Source organism: Carlito syrichta, unplaced genomic scaffold, assembly GCF_000164805.1.
Source record: "Carlito syrichta isolate Samal-C Ts95f unplaced genomic scaffold, Tarsius_syrichta-2.0.1 Scaffold307339, whole genome shotgun sequence".
NCBI lineage: Eukaryota > Metazoa > Chordata > Mammalia > Primates > Tarsiidae > Carlito > Carlito syrichta.
This window is the reverse complement of record NW_007251435.1, coordinates 784,087-803,957: the sequence shown is the minus strand read 5'-3', so window position 1 is coordinate 803,957 and position 19,871 is coordinate 784,087. Positions and strand designations below refer to the sequence as shown.

At 38.4% G+C, this 19,871-nt stretch overlaps 1 protein-coding gene across 2 annotated transcripts in view; it reads left to right on the top strand.

Moving 5' to 3' along the window:
- Nucleotides 1-19,871, top strand: part of PAK1 (p21 (RAC1) activated kinase 1) — a 96,784-nt gene that overhangs the window by 57,703 nt on the left and 19,210 nt on the right. For both annotated transcript variants that reach the window (XM_021715744.1, XM_021715743.1), the window contains 4 exons: nt 4,938-5,054; nt 8,096-8,270; nt 10,686-10,749; nt 15,452-15,500. In XM_021715744.1, the coding sequence (XP_021571419.1) occupies nt 4,938-5,054; nt 8,096-8,270; nt 10,686-10,749; nt 15,452-15,500 (405 nt within the window). The remainder of the gene's footprint in view (nt 1-4,937; nt 5,055-8,095; nt 8,271-10,685; nt 10,750-15,451; nt 15,501-19,871) is intronic.

Genomic DNA, 19,871 nt, shown 5'->3' with positions numbered 1-19,871 from the left:
TCCAAGGTCTGTCATTGAAAGAATGGTTGAGGAAGTTGCAAGAAGAAAGAACTTACAAAGTAGGTATGGACAAATAAGTTTCCTTAGTATTTATTCCTTACTGTCGTCTGGTAGTTTGCTAAGAACATACCTCTTCTTTAAACAAATGCCCTAATTGCAAGAATATAATCAAGGACACCGTTTATACATTTTTGTAATAAAAAAATTTAAGCTTGTAGAATACTTTAATAGTTTAATACTTTAAATAGAATACTTTAAAGTTATATACCTAATCCTGAGTTGTACCTCATATCTTTAAAATAAAAAAAAAACCACTTTAGAATACGTTGAACAGTTGATGCTATCTGAAGTTAAGAAGACTTTGATTCTTTAGTAACATTTTTGTTTTACTCTGTTTTGGTTCTGGTGTCTTCAAAAAAGTAGATAGTATCATAGATTATTTAATACTCTTTGCCTGTTTGCAATAGAAAACTTGCATGTGATGAATATTTTTGCATTTAAGGCAAGGGAGATGATATATCAGCATATATGTATGAACATATGAGGAATAAAAGTGCTGTTAATACAATATTTCAGGAAGTAATAAATTTGATACTCTTTCTGAAAGCTCTGAGTACTCCATCAGACTATACTTTAAAAGAACTAAGAACCAGAAACCTTTGAGTTCATTAAGTTATAGGTGCAAATTTTCTTTGGTACTTTTCACGAAGTTTTTTAGAAAATGAGGGTTTTTGGAAGACTGAGGTAGAAGGATCACTGGAGCCCAATAGGTCAAGGCAGCGGTGGCCGGGAGCGTGCCACCACACTCCAGCCTATGCGACAGAGTGAGACTCCAACTCAAAAAAAAAAGAATAAGAAAATAAGGATTTGTATTGTTGTATGACATCTCATTGCCAATGATTGAAAAAATCTTTTGTAGAAGATATACAAATAGCCAAGAATCATATGAAAAAATGCTCATTATCACTCATCGTCAGGCAAATGCAAATTAAAAACACGATGAGATACCACCTTATGCCAGTCAAAATGGCCATTATTTAAGAAATCAAAAAACAACGAAAAGGGAATGCTTATACACTGTTGGTGGGAGTATAAATTGGTACAATCTCTATGGATATAGGTATAGAGATTTTGCAAATAAAATAAAATAAAAGTAAGTATACCATTTGATCCAGCAATCCCACTACTTGGTATCCACGCAAAGGAAAAGAGATTATTATACAAACAAGATACCTGCACTCATGTTTATTGCAGGACAGTTTACAATTACAAAGATGTGGAATCAAGCTAAATGCCCATTAACTGATCAGTGAATAATGAAAATGGGGTCTGTCTATATATATATACACACCATAGATAATATTCAACCATAAAAAAGAATGAAATAATGTATTTTGCAGCAACTTGGATGGAATTGGAGACCATGTACCTAAGTGAAGTAACACAGAAACAGAAAACCAAATACCACATGTTCACACTTATAGGTGGAAGCTAAGCTAAGAGTCTGCAAAGGCATGTAGAATGGTATAATGGACACTGGAGACTCAGGAAGGGGAGGTGGGCAGGGGGAGGATGAAAAATTACCTGTTGAGTACAGTGTGTACTAGTAGGGGTCACAGGTACACTTAAAGCCCAGACTTCTTCACCACACAGAATGCATCCATGTACCCAGAAGCCATTTGTATCCCCTAAAGCTAATGACGTTTTAAAAATAAACAAATAGCTAAATAAATAAACCAGTGAATAGAAAAAATTCTTTTCTCTAATTTGTGAGAAACATTTTAATAGGTTTTTTCAAATTAATTAATTATATATTTTATTTTAAAGATGTGGGATACAATTCAGGATTAGGTATACAAGTGGACATCGTGCACTTTGGAGAGATCGTGCACTTTGGGTGTCCTTTGGAGAGATCAGTTACCCTTATTGATGTTGTGTCTCCCCCCACTGTGGCAGTATCCTGCTACTGCCAATCCCTTTCTTATAGTATTATGGTTAATGTTCAGGGTCCAATTATAAGTGAGGACATGTGGTACTCTGTTCTTTGTTTCTGTGACAGATCACTGAGTATGATAGACTCTAAATCCATCCAAGTTGCTGTGAAGGCCATATGTTTGTCCTTCTTTATGGCTGTGTAATAGTCCATTGTGTACATGTACAATTTTTTTTATCCAGTCCAGTTTTGATGGGCAGCATGGTTGGTTCCATATTTTTGCTATTGTGAATAGTGCTGCAGTAAACATGCTTGTGCAGGTATCTTTTTTGTAAAATGCTTTGAATTCCTCAGGGTATATTCCCAGTAGGGGAATTCCTGAGTCACATGGAAGGTCAATCTCTAGTTCTTTTAGAAATCTCCACACTGTTTTCTATAGAGGTTGAACTAGTTTGCATTCCCACTAGCAGTGTAGAAGTGTTCCCTTTTCTCCATATCCTTGCCAGCATCTGTTGTTGTTTATTTTATTAATGATGGCCATTCTTACGAGGTTAGATGGTATTTCAGTGTGGCTTTGACTTCCATTTCTCTGATGATTAGTGAGGCTGGGCACTTTTTCATGTGTCTGTTTGCTGCCCGTATTAGATACTTTTAAAAGATATATGAATTATAACATTATTCTGCCCACAGTCCTTCAATGGCTTCTTATTCTAGGTCTAAACTCTGAAGTTTTTTATTTTGGCCTTTGTGGCTTTACATCATCTGGTTCTTAGCTAACTGCCTGCCCTTTTTCTTGCCTCTGCTTTCTTTGTTATAGCCACATAGATAGAATTTCTAGGGGTTGTGGGAACACTCTAAGCATGTTTTCATCTCAGGGTCTTTGAACTGCTTCCACCTGCCAGGAATATCCTTTTCCCAGAGAGCCCTGTGACTTCTCCTTCAATTTATTCAGGTCACTGTTGTGTGACATCTCATTAGAGAGACCTGCCCACCACTATCCTATCTTTAAAGTAGTATCTTCCCACCTCCCTCTTCCAATCCATATCCCTGTGTGTTTATTTTATGGGAGTAGGCACCTTGGTGATTGTTTTGAACTCTGTCCTCTTCTAGAATGTAAGTCATAGGACCAAGGACTTTATCTGTTGTATCCTTTATTGTAGCCTAGAGCCTAGAATAGACAGAGAGGATGGATGAATGAATGGGTGGATGGAGGGAGGGAGGGAGGGATGGATGGATGGATGGATGGATGGATGAATGGATGGATGATGAATTGGAGTTTTTGGCTTTTGTTTAAAACAGAGCTTTGTGGTTATTAGATGTAATGGTATTTTAGTGGATTACTTACATTTTTCTAGCTCTTTACCATTTTCAGTGTTTTTATGTCCTCATTGCTTCATTTTATTCTTCCAGTGGCCCTCTGAAGTAGGCAACGAGCTGCAGTCATTATCTCCATTTTACAGATGAGAAATATGAGACTTAGAGCCTTGCTCAAGGACACAGGGCTCATAAGTAAAAATCTGGACAGAAACCTAGATTTTTTTTAACTCTGCCAAATATTAATGCCACTGACCAAAGTTGTCACTCACAGAAAACAGAATGTTTCACTGAAGAAGATGATAAAATCCTCTTCTCTACAGGGATTTAGAAAGCAAATAAACCTAGTGTTTATGGCATACGTCAGGGGAGCACTTAGGGTATCTGGTTATAAGAGGTTTGCTGAGTCAACTTCATTCCCATCTTAGGTTTCTAGTTACATTTTGTTGAGTGGAATAGTGGAAAGAAAAGAAATTAGAGCAGAAAAATGTCACAACACGTGCTTTGAGAGGGAAAGAATCTCTATTGAATTTTGGAACTGAAAGTAACTTAAGATTACCTTCAGTTATATCACTCCTTGAATTATATCACCCTCTTCCTTCATATTTCTAGAGTCATGAAACTTCAGACCAGGAGGAGAGATTCATTGCCTATGGTCACTACTACTGCTTATATATATCTGGCATTGGCAGTTTTTAAGTTATGTTTTTAAGTTATGTTTTAAGTTATGCTAGAAGTCCCGTTAGAATCAATGAGATTGCCAGTTTTCCTTACCTTAATATGTCAAATGTCATTAAAAGCCAGTCTCCCACACTTATTAGCTCTGGTCTATTAGTCCTTATTTCTTCCATTTATCCTCTGTTATTCTGACTCTTGGCTTTCCTCCCTTAGGAAGCCTCAGAAGAAAACTCATCCTCTGTCTCCTACCAGACAGTGACTACTTTAGGACATGGACCATCTTTGTCATTTTTCTACTTTTATGTCATCAGGATCCATTACAGTATCTTACTGAGCACAGAGTGGGTGCACTGAAAATATCTGAAACTGTTGAATTATATCAGTATATCTTAAAAGATCCCTAGCAAAATGTGAATCTCTGGTCCTATGCTGATCAAATGATATAATCATATCTCTATCAAACATCTCATGTTTTGGAGGTACTTTGTCTCTTGATTCTGTATGCTAAACAGTAATGGCATGATAGTTTTGCCTAGACCTTCCCTAAAACCTGCCACTCTGTTAAAGTTTACATGGAAAAATCAGGTTGTCACAGATTATAGGCAGATCTAATTAGTGGTACTGGTAAGTTCTATTCCAGGGCAGGATGGAAGTTTAGAGGGATAGATAGCATCTGGTCTGGGGAGAAACTGATGTTCCTCTTTGGACAAGGGGATCCTGATATTCTTCTTGATGAGGTGAGGCAGAAAGATTGCCTGAGCCCAGGAGGTCAAAGCTGTGACAAGGCAAGATCGCACCACTGCACTGCAGTCTGAGTAACAGAGTGAGATCCTGACTCAAAAAAAAGGGAAATGGACTGAGTTCTTGAGACGAGCTATACAGAGGTGGCAAGCTTAGAAGGTAATGTGGGTTTCAGAAGGGGTGTCAAGACAGGATTTCTTGATTGGTGATCCTGATAAGCTAAGTTCCATGGAGCTAGACCAGATGAATCTGGCTTTTCTTCCCTGCATAGAACGTGAAGACTGTGTCAGAGACCCCTGCAGTGCCTCCAGTTTCAGAAGATGAAGATGATGATGATGATGCTACCCCACCTCCAGTGATTGCTCCACGCCCAGAGCACACAAAATCTGTGAGTCTCTGAGAGCCTGACCAGCTTTGTGATTTATTAGAGTGAGGACAGAGAGGGAGGGGCTGGTGCTGAGGCCTAGAAACTTAGTATTCTGGGCCAGGTCCTTAGATGTTGAAGCTGGTGAAATAACTGAACGACTTTGACTGAAGCTACTTTCTATATGATTAAAAATGAAAAGCAGTGTACTTATTTATCATTGGTTTGCAGATAGCCCCAAAGTATCCTAGGTAAGTGATGTTTGTACCATCCAGTCCTGGTTTACTTAGCCTGTTCTCCACAGATAGGACAGGAAGATACACAGGATTGATGGTACTTAGTGCAGGACTAACATAAATTATTCCAGTCTCTAGGGAAGCAACAAATTGTCTTGCGATAGATCTTTTCTTCTCTGTTAAATGTGCAGCGTTCAGCCTCTCAGAGCATCATTGATGATATTGAAAGACCCAAGAGAATTTATAAATACATTAGTGCTATTAATATACTGGACATCAGGAGTGCATTTTGATGCCGGATGCTGGCAGTGATTTCTATTTAACTTCTTTTGAGGTTCCTGCATCTCAGAATAGCCATAGTCCCTTTACCCTTGTTTTGAACAATCTAGTCCCTGTGCTTTACCTGATTTATCACCATTGAGCACTGACCTACCATCAGATGATACTCTTTTTCTATGTTTAGGTTTTTTATTATGGTGAGAGCTTCATAACGAAAGAAGCATCTAGAACTTAAACTCTATGGTAATGCAGGGGAAAAAAAGGGCTGCCTCTGGAATAAGAGTATTCAGGGAGGTGTTCAAGCAGAAATTGGTTGAGTGACTATTGGAGAGGCTGTGGAGGAATTCAAGGTAATTAGATGGCCTCCTAGGATGAGAGCTTATAAACAGAATTTGTGAAATCATCTTTTCTGTAGGTCACAAAGTTACCTTAAGAAAAAAAAATGGGCTTCAAAGTTGGAGAGTTGCCACAATATCTCACACTAATATCCTTTTGTCTGTAAGCATGTTCATTTAAAATATTTTCTCCCCACTAAACCATGATCTCCTCAAAAGTAGAGGAAACCCAGTATTTGTGTATTTCCAGGGCTTATCGTAGTTTTTGGCAGGCATCATAAGTCAGTAAATATTGAGTGAATGAATGGATTGATAAATTTGATCGTCATAGCATTTCTTTCTAAAAAGATATTGTTAATTCCTAGTTTATAGAAGAAGCAGCTGAGATTTGGAGAGGTGAATTGATCTGCCCAGTCTCTTAGTAAGCAAAAGAGCCAGGATTTGAATGCAGGTAATTAACCCCAACTCCAGGTTGTTTCCACCATAGCACAGTGACATTTTTGTGTGTGCAGATCTGTGCTGGGAGCCAGAGAAGGAAAAGGCAGGATTTCTGTCTTCAAAGAGACATATCAGAAGAAGCAAAGGAGGAGAAGGCATGAAAGTATCGATATAAGTCTTGGGATATAATTTGTGTACAGGTATAAGAATAGAAAATTGAAAATTTTTATGCTAGAGTAGTCAGGAAAGAAGCCATAATGTCTGATCTCAGTGTCTTGAACAACAGTAGCTGTTCCTACTACATGAAAAGTTCTCTCCTTCTCTCCCATTTCTACCTGTTAGAAGCCTGTTCAGCAGTTTCTTTCACCCAGGCCAACTCTGGCTTGTCTCCCTTTCTTTTCTCTCTTCTTCCTCTAATAAACTTTGTTTGAAAACTTTAAAAAAAAAAAAAAAAGCCTGTCCAGTCAAAAGCCAGTGTGGTTGAGCAGTCCAAGGTGCAGAATTTAGGCTCCAGTCTCTTTGGAAGCGTTTGAGTCCCACCACTGCCAGTAGCTCTGCATCATCATAGATAAATGATTATCATAGATAAATGATCCTTTATTCATCATAAAAGCCTTTAAGATCCTTTAAGATACAGCTGAAGGGTCCTGTTTATTGATTGATTGATTCCATCAAACATTTACCTGAATGCTTGCTTTTTTGCTAGATAAGTGGTTAGTGGAGGAAGTCAGGACTGAATGCCACCTATCTCTTGTCCTTAGCTTGTAGCCTATCCAAAAGATAATTGTGATAATTTGATGATAAAATCTGATAAATACCTTGATGCATCTCCTGGAGAAGGGAAGTATAACTTATGATCACTTCTTCTAAACCTCAGTAGTATATAGTTTGCTCAATTCTTATAACATTTATCCCTTTCTGTCTTTTAGTTATGACTCTCTCACCTCCACAAGAATGAGAGGATAAGGGCAGCATTTTGTACAGGGTTAGGCAAAGAGTAGAGTCTTAGTAAATGTTTATGTAAATGGATGAATATTGCATTTAATATTTTTAAAAACTGAAATTTGAGTGCTTAATGTCTGCTGGGCATGCTTCTAATTATTTCATATATATGAATCAACTTATTCCTACAACAACCCCATAAGATAAATATCATTATTATCACCATTGTATAAATGAGGAAACTGAAGCACAAAGAAGTTAAGTAATATGCCCAAAGTCATGCAGTTGCTAAGAATAAGAGTTGGGATATAAGTCCAGGCAGTCAGGTTCTAGAGTCTGTATTCTAAATCACACCATACTACCTCTTGAAGAATAAGAGTAGTTCCTTCTCTGCAAGGGTTCAGGCTTTGAAGAGAGAGTAACTCAATAGAAGATAATGTTTAGTGTATTCACAGTGCAAAGTGCTATGGAAATATAGCATATTTCTTTTAGCTTAGGTAAGCATAGAATGTTACAGATGAAGTAGATTCCCATCTTTAAATAATTTCTTTAAAGAATTTTCTGTAAATAATTTATTTTGAAAGTTGACTGGCATCTGTTGAATATTTTTAGTGCTGAGACTCTCACCCCTTTTATGTATAGTGAGAGCAAGGAAGGCCATTTCACCCAGAAAGGATGGGCTTGGGTACAGAGGAGGGTTAATATGGGTTTTGGCATAGGAGAAAGGATGCATTTATTGGGTTTTGTTCTGTGGATGTTCTAACTCTACATCTAGGAAAGATTCTCTTGTGCTAACAAAGACTGGCCTTGACAAAATTTTGCACCAACAATGCAGGTATACACACGGTCTGTGATTGAACCACTTCCTGTTACTCCAACTCGGGATGTGGCTACGTCTCCTATTTCACCTACTGAGAATAACACCACTCCACCAGATGCTTTGACCCGGAATACTGAGAAGCAGAAGAAGAAGCCTAAAATGTCTGATGAAGAGATCTTGGAGAAATTACGTAAGGAATTTCTAGCTTTCTGAACCTCTCTTTGCTCTATGATTGGTCAAGCACAGAGATGACATTCCTGATCCTAGGCTTGGCCCACGTGACTGTTTGGCCAGTCATGCTTGGTGCCTTACCCCCAGATTGTGTTTCTCCTCACCCTGCTCCTGTACCTCCCTTCCCTGTCTCACATCCCTTAGTTGGATACCACGTTAGGATGGGGATGTGATGGGAGAGAGTGTGGTTAGCTCACTTTGAGCACAAAGCGCCCTTTACCCCAGGCATGGGTTGTGGAAATGACAGATAACTTTTATCTAATGAATAGTCTAGAATGTTGTGTTGAGAAAGAGTGAAGCCTTGTCTATACTTGGTATGAAAGAGTGCTGTGATTGATTATTGATGTTTTGCTATTGACAAAGAAGATAGGTATGCTATCTTGGTTGTAGAAAAAGAGGAAAGGGAAGCTAATACTTTATGAACCTGTAGCTGTACTATGTACCAAATGACAAGCAACACATTTCTTGATTTATTTTTAAATTTAATTTCCATATTAACCCTGTGAAGATAAGCACTATGATCCTCATTTTTGAAGTTAGGGTATTTGAGGCTCAGGGAGGCTAGATACCTTGCCCCAAATCATACAGCTGAAAATTGACAAAACTGAGGTTAGAACACAAGTTTGTGCTCCTATGATTCAGTAGATCATGCTGCCTCTAACTATAGAGTAGAAATTTCCATTTTACTTTCTTTAGCAGCCAGAAATTGGGATATATTAGGGTAGCTTGTTTCTGTGTTTCAGCAAACTGCAGAAAAATTCATATTAGAAGGAAGGACTAGGTTGATCTGTGGGCTTGTAAAAAGCATTTTACAAAGTCTTTGACTTATTCACTGTACCTACTTACTTCCAGGAGGGATTTGATGTGACTGATTTGGCCACATCTCAAACTGGCATTGCTTTCTAAAGCCATGGATTCTGGTTCTCTGGTTTAGCAGCTGTCTTCCTTATAATTCTTGTTTGACTTTAAAACATTTTTTTTTTTTACTCTTTAAAAAATTGCCCCTTTCTGGAGCCTCATAACATAATGAAGTAAGAAAAGCCCCTCAGTTATCTGTTTACTCCTGTATGTAGTCTTGTTCTCAAAAATAGATTTCTTAAATAAACAAATAAATAAATAAATAGAGTTATGGAAAACAGACTGGCCTGGGAGTTAAGACTTGGGCTGAAGTTCTAGCCTTGCCATTGACTTACGTCTTGGGCAATTTTCTTTTTCATTTTTTTTTTTTTTTTGAGTTGTAGTCTCACTCTGTCACCCAGACTGCAGTGCAGTGGCTGCTCCCAGTCACCGCAGCCTCAACCTGCTGGGCTCTGGCGATCCTTCCGCCTCAGCCTTCCAAGTAGCTGGAACTACAGACGCACGCTACCATGCCCGGCTAATTTTTGATTTATTGTAGAGATGAGGTCTCACCAAGTTGCCCAGGCAAGTCTCGAACCTGCGGGCTCAGACAGTCCACTCACCTCAGCCTCCCAAGGCGTGGGATTACAGCCTGAGCCACTGAGCCCGGCTTGGGCAATTTTCTATTATTCTCTGAACCTCCTTTTTCTCCTCTTTTAAATAGGGATGTTAATACTTGTCTCACTTGTAAATCAAATGAGGTAATATATGTGAAAAGTACCAAATCTTAGGAATCAGTTATTAATGGAAAGCACATTGGACTGGGAAACTAAAAACCAAACTCCTAATCTTAGTTCTTACACCAGTTTGCTGTGTGACCTTGGGAAATATCTTCCTTTCTTTGGGCCTTAATGTTCACATGTCTAGAATACAAGTTGTGAAACACAATGAGCTCTCTCATATCCCTGTGTCTTTGCACTTGAAGTGTTTTCTGTTGTAAACCTCTTCTACTTTCTCTCTTTGGCTAACTGTTACTTATCCCGTAAATATCAGCCCATCTATCAGCTTTCTGAAGCCTTTCTAGTCTGGTTTTTTTTTTTTTTTCTCCTTTGGTATTTATCACAGCAATTATTGTATTTTCATGGAACTTTTTGCTTACTTATCTGTCTCCTTCATGAGATTGAGCTTCTTGAGAGTAGGAACTGTCTTAATGGTGTCTCATCTATCACTTCATTCCTAACTCAACATATATGACTTGGTACATAGTAAATGAGTGAATATTTATTGAATGAATTAATTTTAACAATGAATGAATGGCTTTTTTAGGTGTTTAGAAATGGAATCAAAGCAACTAAGAAGGTGAAACTTTTGGTGGGGACTTACGAGGGAAGAACTAAGGGCCTGCTTAGTATGTTTTTTGGGTATTGGAGGTCGTTCTTTAAGCCTTGCCAACTCCAGGGATTGGGGAAACACGGGGCCTGTTTTGTATCTTGATCTGGGGAAAAAAAATGATTCATGGTCTCTGTTTCTTTCAAAGGGAGCATAGTGAGTGTGGGCGATCCTAAGAAGAAATATACACGGTTTGAGAAGATTGGACAAGGGTTAGTAGGGGCATTTTCTTACCCTGGAGAAATTACTTTAAATTGTGTGTGCTAGCATATATGATTTTGCTTTTGTTTTGCCTCTTATAAACCTTATGTTTCTTTGTCTACTTTACCCTTCACCCATTTAGATGTGTTATGTTAGACTGACTTCAGATTTGGCAGAATTATGCTTAATATGAGAGATGTTCCATTAGCTGACCATGTTGCTAAAAATAATCCTGCAGTAAAAGTGAGAGAACCATTTATTTTCTTAGCACAAAGCCAGCTTCCCAAATCGTAGCTCTGCTTTTTCAGATGAACCCTGTTGTCCTAGTGCTAAGACCTACCAGCACTAACAAAAAATGGTAGACCCAGAACTACAGACTCTTCTACTAGTGTCATGGGACCTATTTTTCTAGGTGGATGCTAGTATTCATCCTTCTGGCATTCATTCTTCTCTGTAGCTCATATGCTGCCCTCAGTGTGCTGAACTCAGCAAATCTTAGCAGAGTTCCTATTGTGAATAGGCACTGTGAATACAGAGGCAACAGTCAACAGAAGGAGATAGGCAAACAGAATTGTAATGTACAGTTATGTGTCGCTTAACAAGGGGGTATGTTTTTGATATGCATCGGCAGGTGATTTTGTTGTGAGAATATCACAGAGTGTACTTATATAAATCTAATTGGTGTTGCCTACTACACACCTAGGCTACGTGGTATAGTCTGTTGCTCCTAGGCTACTGACCTGTACAGCATGTTACTGTGTGGAGTACTATTGGCAATTTTAACATGATGGTAAGTATTTGTACATCTAAGCATAGAAAAGGTATGGTAAAATACAGTGTAAAAGATAAAAAATGGTACACTTGTATAGGCCACTTACTATAATAGAGCTTGCAGGTCTGGAAGTTGCTTTGGATGAGTCAGTGAGTGAGTGGTGAGTGAATATGAAGGCCTAGGACATTACTGTATACTACCATAGACTTTAGAAACACTGTATACTTAGGCTACACTAAATTTATTTTTTAAAAGTAATTATGTTGTAATGTTACAACTGCTATGTTGTTACAAAGTGATGAAAATTTTTCAGCTTCATTATAATCATTTGGGATCATCATCATATATGCGGTCCATCATTGACCAAAACGTTGTTAATATGGCACATGACTGTACTGTCTTTTTAAGTGTCTGGCCATTATGTTGAGTTACCGAAGCCAGACATAAAAGAACAGATATTGTGTGATTCTGTGTATATGAAATTAAAGAATAGGCAAAACTAATATATGATCATAGAAGTTATCATAGTGGTTATTTCCAGGAGGGGGATGTTGAGTGGAAAGAGGCACAAGGGAACCTTTGGGGGTAATCTGGTGGTGAACACATGGGTGTGTACATATATGAACAAATAATCAAGTTGTGCATTTAAAATTTGTGCAGATTACTTTAGGTAGTTTATGCCTCTATGTTAAAAAAAGGGAGGAGTTTCTAAAGACCTACCGAATGAGCTAAAATTAAAAAGAAACTGAAAAATAAAAATGTCTGGCTACCTACAAGCCTCTCAGTGTTAGTATTGCTAATGAGGTCATTGATATTTTCTGTTTCAGATTTCTTTCTTACATTCCCAAGAACTTCTGAAAATAAGATAAAGGATTATGTGATATAGGGTGGTTATGTTTATATAGCGTTCTATAGTTTATATCTATTATTGTTTAGTTTAATCCTCAAAACAACTCTGGGCTTGAATGAATCTCATTTTTTTTTCTGGTTCCAGTATTTTTCCTACTTGACATGCTTTTGTGAGTCAGAACTGGTTTAAGGTATTTAACATCTTGAGAAGAAATTATTTTGCTTACCTCAGAGTAATGTGGAATGATATTTCTTTGAGGTAGTTAAATGGAGATATTAGGAATGTAACAGGAAGGTAGACAGACAAGTGTGGACAAGTCAACTTGGTTTTTTCTCTGGACTTGTGTTTCTTCTGTACATTTAAGGAAGGGGTGGTAAATTGAGGACCTTTTACCTCCAAAACTTCTATGATTTTCTATTCTATTCTAATTACAGGTGTAAGAGACCTGTAAGTTAACATTTGCCAAATGTTCTTTCCTTGCTTCTGTTAGTGCTAAGGGAAGAATTAAATATTTATTAAGCGTTTATGCAGATGTCTCCACATTTCATAATTTTAAAAATATAAATGCTATACTAGTATTATGAATTGGTAATATTATAATTTTTGCTTGTTTTTCCTCCATTTAACATCTAAAGATAATTATTCTTTTGGACTTCTTCATATGTCTAATCATATGTCTATTCAAGGAGAAATAATCAAGTATTAACCAATAGACCAGAGAAGCTTTCTAGAACTGTGTAATTATGAAGACCTAGTCTCATGATGTCCATCCCCCTAAAACTAGGGCATGTTTGTCTTTTAAGAATGGTAGTAGCAGGGCTCGGTGGCTCAGCCTGTCATCCCGCGCCTTTGGGAGGCTGAGGTGAGTGGATTGCCTGAGCCCGCGGGTTCGAGACCCGCCTGGGCAGCGAGACCTCATCTCTACAATAAATAAAAAAAGAATCAGCAGGGCGTGGTAGCGCATGCCTGTAATTCCGGCTACTCGGAAGGCTGAGGCGGAAGGATTGCCGGAGCCCAGCAGGTCGAGGCTGTGGTGGCCGGGAGCGGCCACTGCACTCCAGTCTGGGTGACAGAGTGAGACTCCAACTCAAAAAAAAGAATGGTAGTATGTCTGGTAGGATCAGAGAGGAGTGGGGATAGAAAGATGGACACTGGCTTTATAACAGAAGATGGCTAGAAGATAGGATGATCAGGCAACAAAGAAGTAACTGCCAGTACAAATAGTCCAGTCCTTATTTGATACCAGTATCTTATGATCACAGTTTCCAGGCATGTAGCTAGGATCCCAGCTAAAGTTAGGGAACTGATGACCATAGTTTCTAGCTGCAAGACATACTTGCAAGTGACTTTTCTCCCAGAATTGACCTAACTTCTGCAGGAATCATAATCTCAGTGTTTGCTTAGGATGCATTGTTGCAGTAGACTAGAATTTGAAGTTTCTTCAAGTCGCATTATTTGTACCTAATATACGACATATACAGCTACAAATATGTGTTGTAAACTCCTCACCTACAAATATGCAAGGTTTATGGATATAGGCATTAAATGAGGGCTTTAGTTATTTCAAATGAACATGATTACTTTCCTTGCGTTATTTCTAGCATTTATTTCCCCCTTCTCTGTTTATCTATCTGAATATGTATATACATGTATACGTGTACACATGTATGTCTAGTAGGGCCATTTTTACCTTGGGTGAGGTAGTTTCACATTTTCTGGGAGTATATGTATTTGAAAAAGTATGCTTAATATCATTTTATGTTTAAAAAGTGAAAACTAGGGCAACTCCCTCAGGTCCCCTCCCACTGTGGGAGCTTTTTTGTCAATAAATACTGCTTTCAAAAAAAAAAGAAAACTAAAAACCTGTTTTACGCTACAAACTATAGAAAATGGAGGCCGGGCATGGTGGCTCATGCTGATAATCACAGCACTTTGGGAGGCAGAGGCAAGAGAGGATTGCCTGGGCCCAGGGGTTCAAGACCAACCTGGGCAACTTGGCAAGACCTCATCTCTACAATAAATTAAAAATTTAGCCAGGCCTGTGGCATGTGTCTGTAGTTCCAGCTACTTGAAAGACTGAGGCAGACGGGTTACCTGGGCTCAGCAGGCTGAGGCTGTGGTGATTGTGAGCATGCAACAGCACTCCAGCCTGGGTGACAGAGTGAGACTCTTACTCAAAAGAAAAAAGAAAAAAAAAAAAAGAAAATATAATTCACATATTTTCTTGGCAGAATAAATGATTGAAAAACACTTTCTTGAAGGGTCATAGTATCCTATAATGTCAGAATGGAAAGGGCATTTTGAGATTATTAGATTATTCAATGTGGTTCTTCAAGTTTTTGTAGTTTTTTAGTTGTTATAGCTTTTTAATGTAAATTTTAATTGAAGATAACATATAAAAGTATCCAACTGTGAATTTTCAAAAAGTGACCACACCCAGGTAACCAGTAGTCAGATTAAGAGAACATTGACCGGTATTCTAGAAGTTGATATCCCTTTTTGATAAATATATAAGCTATCTCCCTCTAACTCATTTTGAAATTCTCTTTCCCCTCAACTCTCACCCTAGTTAAAAATCACAGATCTGCTTAGAGGCGAAGAGTTTGAAGCCACAAGAAATTAAAGAAATTAAAGTGATTTGCCAAGTGTAGAGTAGGAACGGAGAGAAGCAAGCAGGAGCGAAGCAAGCAGGAGCAGGATACTACTATACATTGAATGCTTCTTATATTTTAAGCACTTGGCTAGGTGTTTTACATGAACTAATTTATTTAATACTCTTATGTTCACTTACAAATTAGGAAAATGAATCTCAGAGAAGTTAGATAACTTGCTGTAGATCATAGAACCGGTAGGGACTAGGTAGAAGTTTCAAATTGGAACTCAGCTCTGTTGGCCACCAGAGTCTACATTCTCTTTACTACCACATATGGCTTCTTAAATATGAGAATGGGAGAGCTGCAGGGAGATGATTATTTTTGCTGCTATTGTTTTTAACATTTACACTGCCAGAGCGTGTGTAGAGCTGCATTTGATAAACATCACTTTATGGAACATCTGTGTTTTTTTCCCTCTCTCTCCCTTACTTGTTCAGTGCTTCCGGCACCGTGTACACGGCAATGGATGTGGCCACAGGACAGGAGGTGAGTATCTGCTACCAACTGTTGCTCCTCTATTTATTTTTATTTAGGATTAAATTTTAGTCCTTCTTACAGCTCATTAGAAATACTTACAGTTTCTTACAACAGCAAGCTAGAACCAGACTAAGAATTATGGTGCTTGGGAGAGAAATCTGATTTAGAGGAGATTTAAATCCATTCTCTTGACTCCTAATCTAGCTGTCCTACCTTGACTCTATGCCCAGAATTCCAGTGGACATTGAAGTCCTCATTTACTTGGTGACACCTTTTTGTCCCTCTCATTTCATCAAGCCAGGAGAACTCTGACCTTACTGCTAAAGCTACTGACCCAACATCTTGTCTTCAGCAGAAGGAAGCCATGATGGGAATATAGAGCACTCAAGATTTCCTTGCATTCTACTCTTTGATTGCAGAGCAGGAATGTTGACTGGTGGACTGTGGTTGGAAGCTGCCTGGAGGAGTGCTTGGTTCAGAGAGTACTAAAACTTAGAGATTGAGAGAGGCACTTCCTCTTCAATGAAAATAGAGTTGAGATCCTCTTAGAAAAGCTGCTGAGAACCTGCTTTTATATTTTTGGTGATTGAAATCACCTGCCATACTGGAGAAGTCATGATTAATAGGGATAGCACACATCTCACTAGGCTCTTATGAGTCAAATGCCAAGTATTGAGGCTCCACCTAGAGTAAGCCAACTTTTAAAAATCATCTTATGGTTAACGATTTATTAATTGTCCTTTGGTGTGAACATCCAGAGACCTAGTTGCTTACCTTTAGCTACTTATATAACCTCGGCAAGTCATTTGATCTCGCTGAGCCTGAATTGTATTTATTTCTAAAATGTATATGAAGCTGGAGGTGATGGCATGTGCCTGCTACTCAGGAGTCTGAGGCGGAGGATCACTTGAGCCCAGGAGTTTGGGGCTGCGGTGAGCCGTGATCATGCCACTGCACTCTAGCTTAGGCAACAGAGTGAGACCTTGATGCCAAAAAAAAAAAAAAAAATGTGTATGATAATATACACTTCACAAAAGTAATGAAAAAATTCAGTAAAGCAATGCACATCATAAACTTTAAGAACTACATATTTATTCATTTTTACTAATACATATTTATTTATTCCATAAGGCATTTATTGAACATTTGCTTTGGGCTGTACTTTGTACTAAGAACTATATGAACATTCTTGAGCATTAAAATCATATGTAAATATAAGAGACCACAATTTCCATTGTATACATATAACAGTCTTGTGATGCTGATAAGAATCTACCTTAAATTAAAAATGATGAGAAGGGGAAGATAGTATTATCATGGCAGTTTTAATGATGGTGAATATGATACAGAGATAAAAAAGAGGTTATACCAATTCTAAAAAGAACTCCACAAGGTAGGTGATATTATTTCCTTTTTACTGCTGAGGAATTTGAGGCCCAGAGAATATAAATAACTTTTTTGTGAAGTTGTGCTATCTGCAATTAGCAAGAACTGGGTTAGGATCTTTCGATTCCTAATCCTCTGTTTGCTGGGCACATAGGATTAGGGCACAGCAGAGATAAGTCCTTTCTTGTCATGTTTCTGGCTTCTCAGGCCTTAGATCCTGTGATAAGAAGCAGGTAGGTGATGGGCAGTTCCTGGAAGGCCTGAAGGCTGCCTGTGTGAGAAGCTGGCCACAGGAAAGAGAATTTAACTTCATTGTATGCCTGCCTTGTGGTTACAAAACTATGAATGGAAGTAAGTCCATCAGGGTGGCTAATGCAGTGTGGTCAGAAAGGCCTCATTTCCTGCCCCAGAGAGTATAAATCTTTAGTAGAGTTGGCGGGATGTTCTCAGTCTTTGTGAGTGAGTGCTTATTGGGGGTTATCCAGCTGGGAAGAGCAGTTATTGTCTCACACACAGAGAGTGTTAGGGCTGGGCAATCTTCCAGTTACAGATCCAACAATCATTTTTCAAGCCCATTTTTAGAGGGAATGTGAAAGGACAGACTGGAGGAGCCTTTGGAGTCATATGGACCTGTGGGCATTGATTGATTATAACCTTATAATATTTTTATAAGTCTTGACCTCAATTTCCTGGCCTGAAAATTTCAATCATGGTTTTTACTTTGCAGGGGTGTTACTAGGTTTTACTGAGATGATATAAATAAAGCGCCTAGCACAGAGCCTGGCACACAGTAGGCATTTAATAAACAGTGGTAGGAGGGTGATTGGTTGTTGCTGCTGCTGCTTTCAGTCTTTCTGTCCTTATTAAATGCTGTCATTACTGTGATTACCACGTTCATTGTTGTCTTACTTTATTCTTAAGTTATTTACTTATCTATGGGTAATACTTTGGCCACTGTCTCACTGAGTACTCAAAACAATCTCGAGGGGAGGGGAGTTGGGGTTGAGATTTTTGTCCTCAATGCATTGATAAAGAGATTGAGGCTCAGAGAGCTTATGATTAGTCAAGATCAGCAAGTGACAGTCAAGCCCAGAGCTTCGGTCCTCATAGCTGAAGTCTAGTTCTTTTTTCTGTTATAGGAGTGCTATTTCCTAGCCTGAACAGGTGGGGTCTGATTAGGTGAAGGGTATTTAGCTTGGGCTGTAGTTAGCTATTGAAAATCACTCCCAGTGTGCAGCCCTAGCCTTCATGTTAGTCCCTGTATGCCTCTTCTCCCTTGCTGCTGCCCAGCAGTGACCACTGTGAGGGTCATAAGCACTGTCTCATCCTCCAGGATGACTGAGGAAATCCAAAGGCAGTCTTTTGGCTCCAGTCCTTAATGTGTTATAAGGGCTTACTGTACTTAATGTCTATAGATCAACATGTTGCTTTTCAGACATTAGGAAAATGAATTCTTAACTGCATGGAAAGCTACAGCCAAACCAGAAGCCTAACCTAGGGAGAAACCTTACTCCAAAGCAAGTTTTTCTTACTTGAGGTAGGGAATGGAGGTGGTCAGAATGGTTAAAAGAATTACTTCTCTTCTTAATGATAGCTGGGTCTCTGCAGAAGACTGTCCACACTCGACTTGAAGAAATAATAAAGTCAGAATTTGTTCCATACAAATTTGAATAATTCATTCTTTATATACTTGCTGCTTCTGACAAGACAATTTATTTATTTTAGATGTTCATGTTCTTGTCCACTAAGCAGGAAAAAAAGGGAAACTATCTCTAGAGAATGAGCACTTAGCAGATAATTTGAAGTATACTCCTGTGGGATACAGGAGCCTCCTGATGATTTTTGTGGGTTAAAAACAAAGTACTTATCAATCCTCTGACTTCTCTCTTTCATTCTTCCTTTCTACACACATTTGTTGAGCACCAGCTGTGTATGTGTGAAGCCCTGTGCTTGGCACTGGGGATTCCGGGCTTTTAGTCAAGCCCTCAAACTTCTAGATACACACACACACACACACACACACACACACACACACACACACACACACACACACACACACACAGAAACACACACCCCTAATTGGTCATCATCCAAGGTAATGAGTTGTAAGTTCCATAGGAGAGGGATAAATATGATCTTCTAGGGCGTTAAAGAAGAGAAAAGCCATATTTGGTTTGGAGAATGAGATTTCCTTTGACCTGATACAAAGCATATCTAGACTTTGAATGTGTGGAAGTGAGGTGGGATATTGCAGATGGAGAGAAGACCCTGAACAAAGAGAAACTAGATACCAAGGAGAACTTAGAGCCTATGAAGGAGTATAGTTGGAAGTAAGGTAGGGGTCAGATAATGAGAACTTTGAATGTTGTGCTAAGGAACACTTCTAGGCAACCAGAAGTCATTTAACTTTTGGGCAAGGCAGAGGGTTATCAAATGTGTGCTGTGGGGGAAAATTAATCTGGCTGCCTGTGCAGTATAAATTAACATCACTTTTGAGAGTTCTAATATTGACTTTGCTACTTAATAGTTGTGTATGTGAGTCACATATCCTCTCTGAATCACAATTTCCTCATCTGCCAAAAAGTTAGTAATTCTTCGCACACAAGGTATTTGAGAATTAAATGAAGTAACATATTTGAGAATACCTTAATTAATACCTGACACATCAAACAAGTACATACAAAGTGCCTTGGAAACTAAAGTATACCTTATATTTGTATTATGTGGAAATTTGTTTTATTTATAAAGATAAAAAGTCGTCAATGATCTTTTCCACACATAAGTATTAAGGATCTCATCCTCTTTTTTCTCTTCTCTCTTAAGCGGGTCAACTCTGACTGATCTTCCCACACCAAGTTCAGAAAGTCACCTCCCCCTTTATGTAGCCTATGTACATTGCCAGACTGAAAGAGTTCTGGCCCTGTTTTGTATTTCTGTAGCATTTTGTATGAACTTCTGTTTTAGCATCTCTTTTATATTGTGATTTTTTTTTTT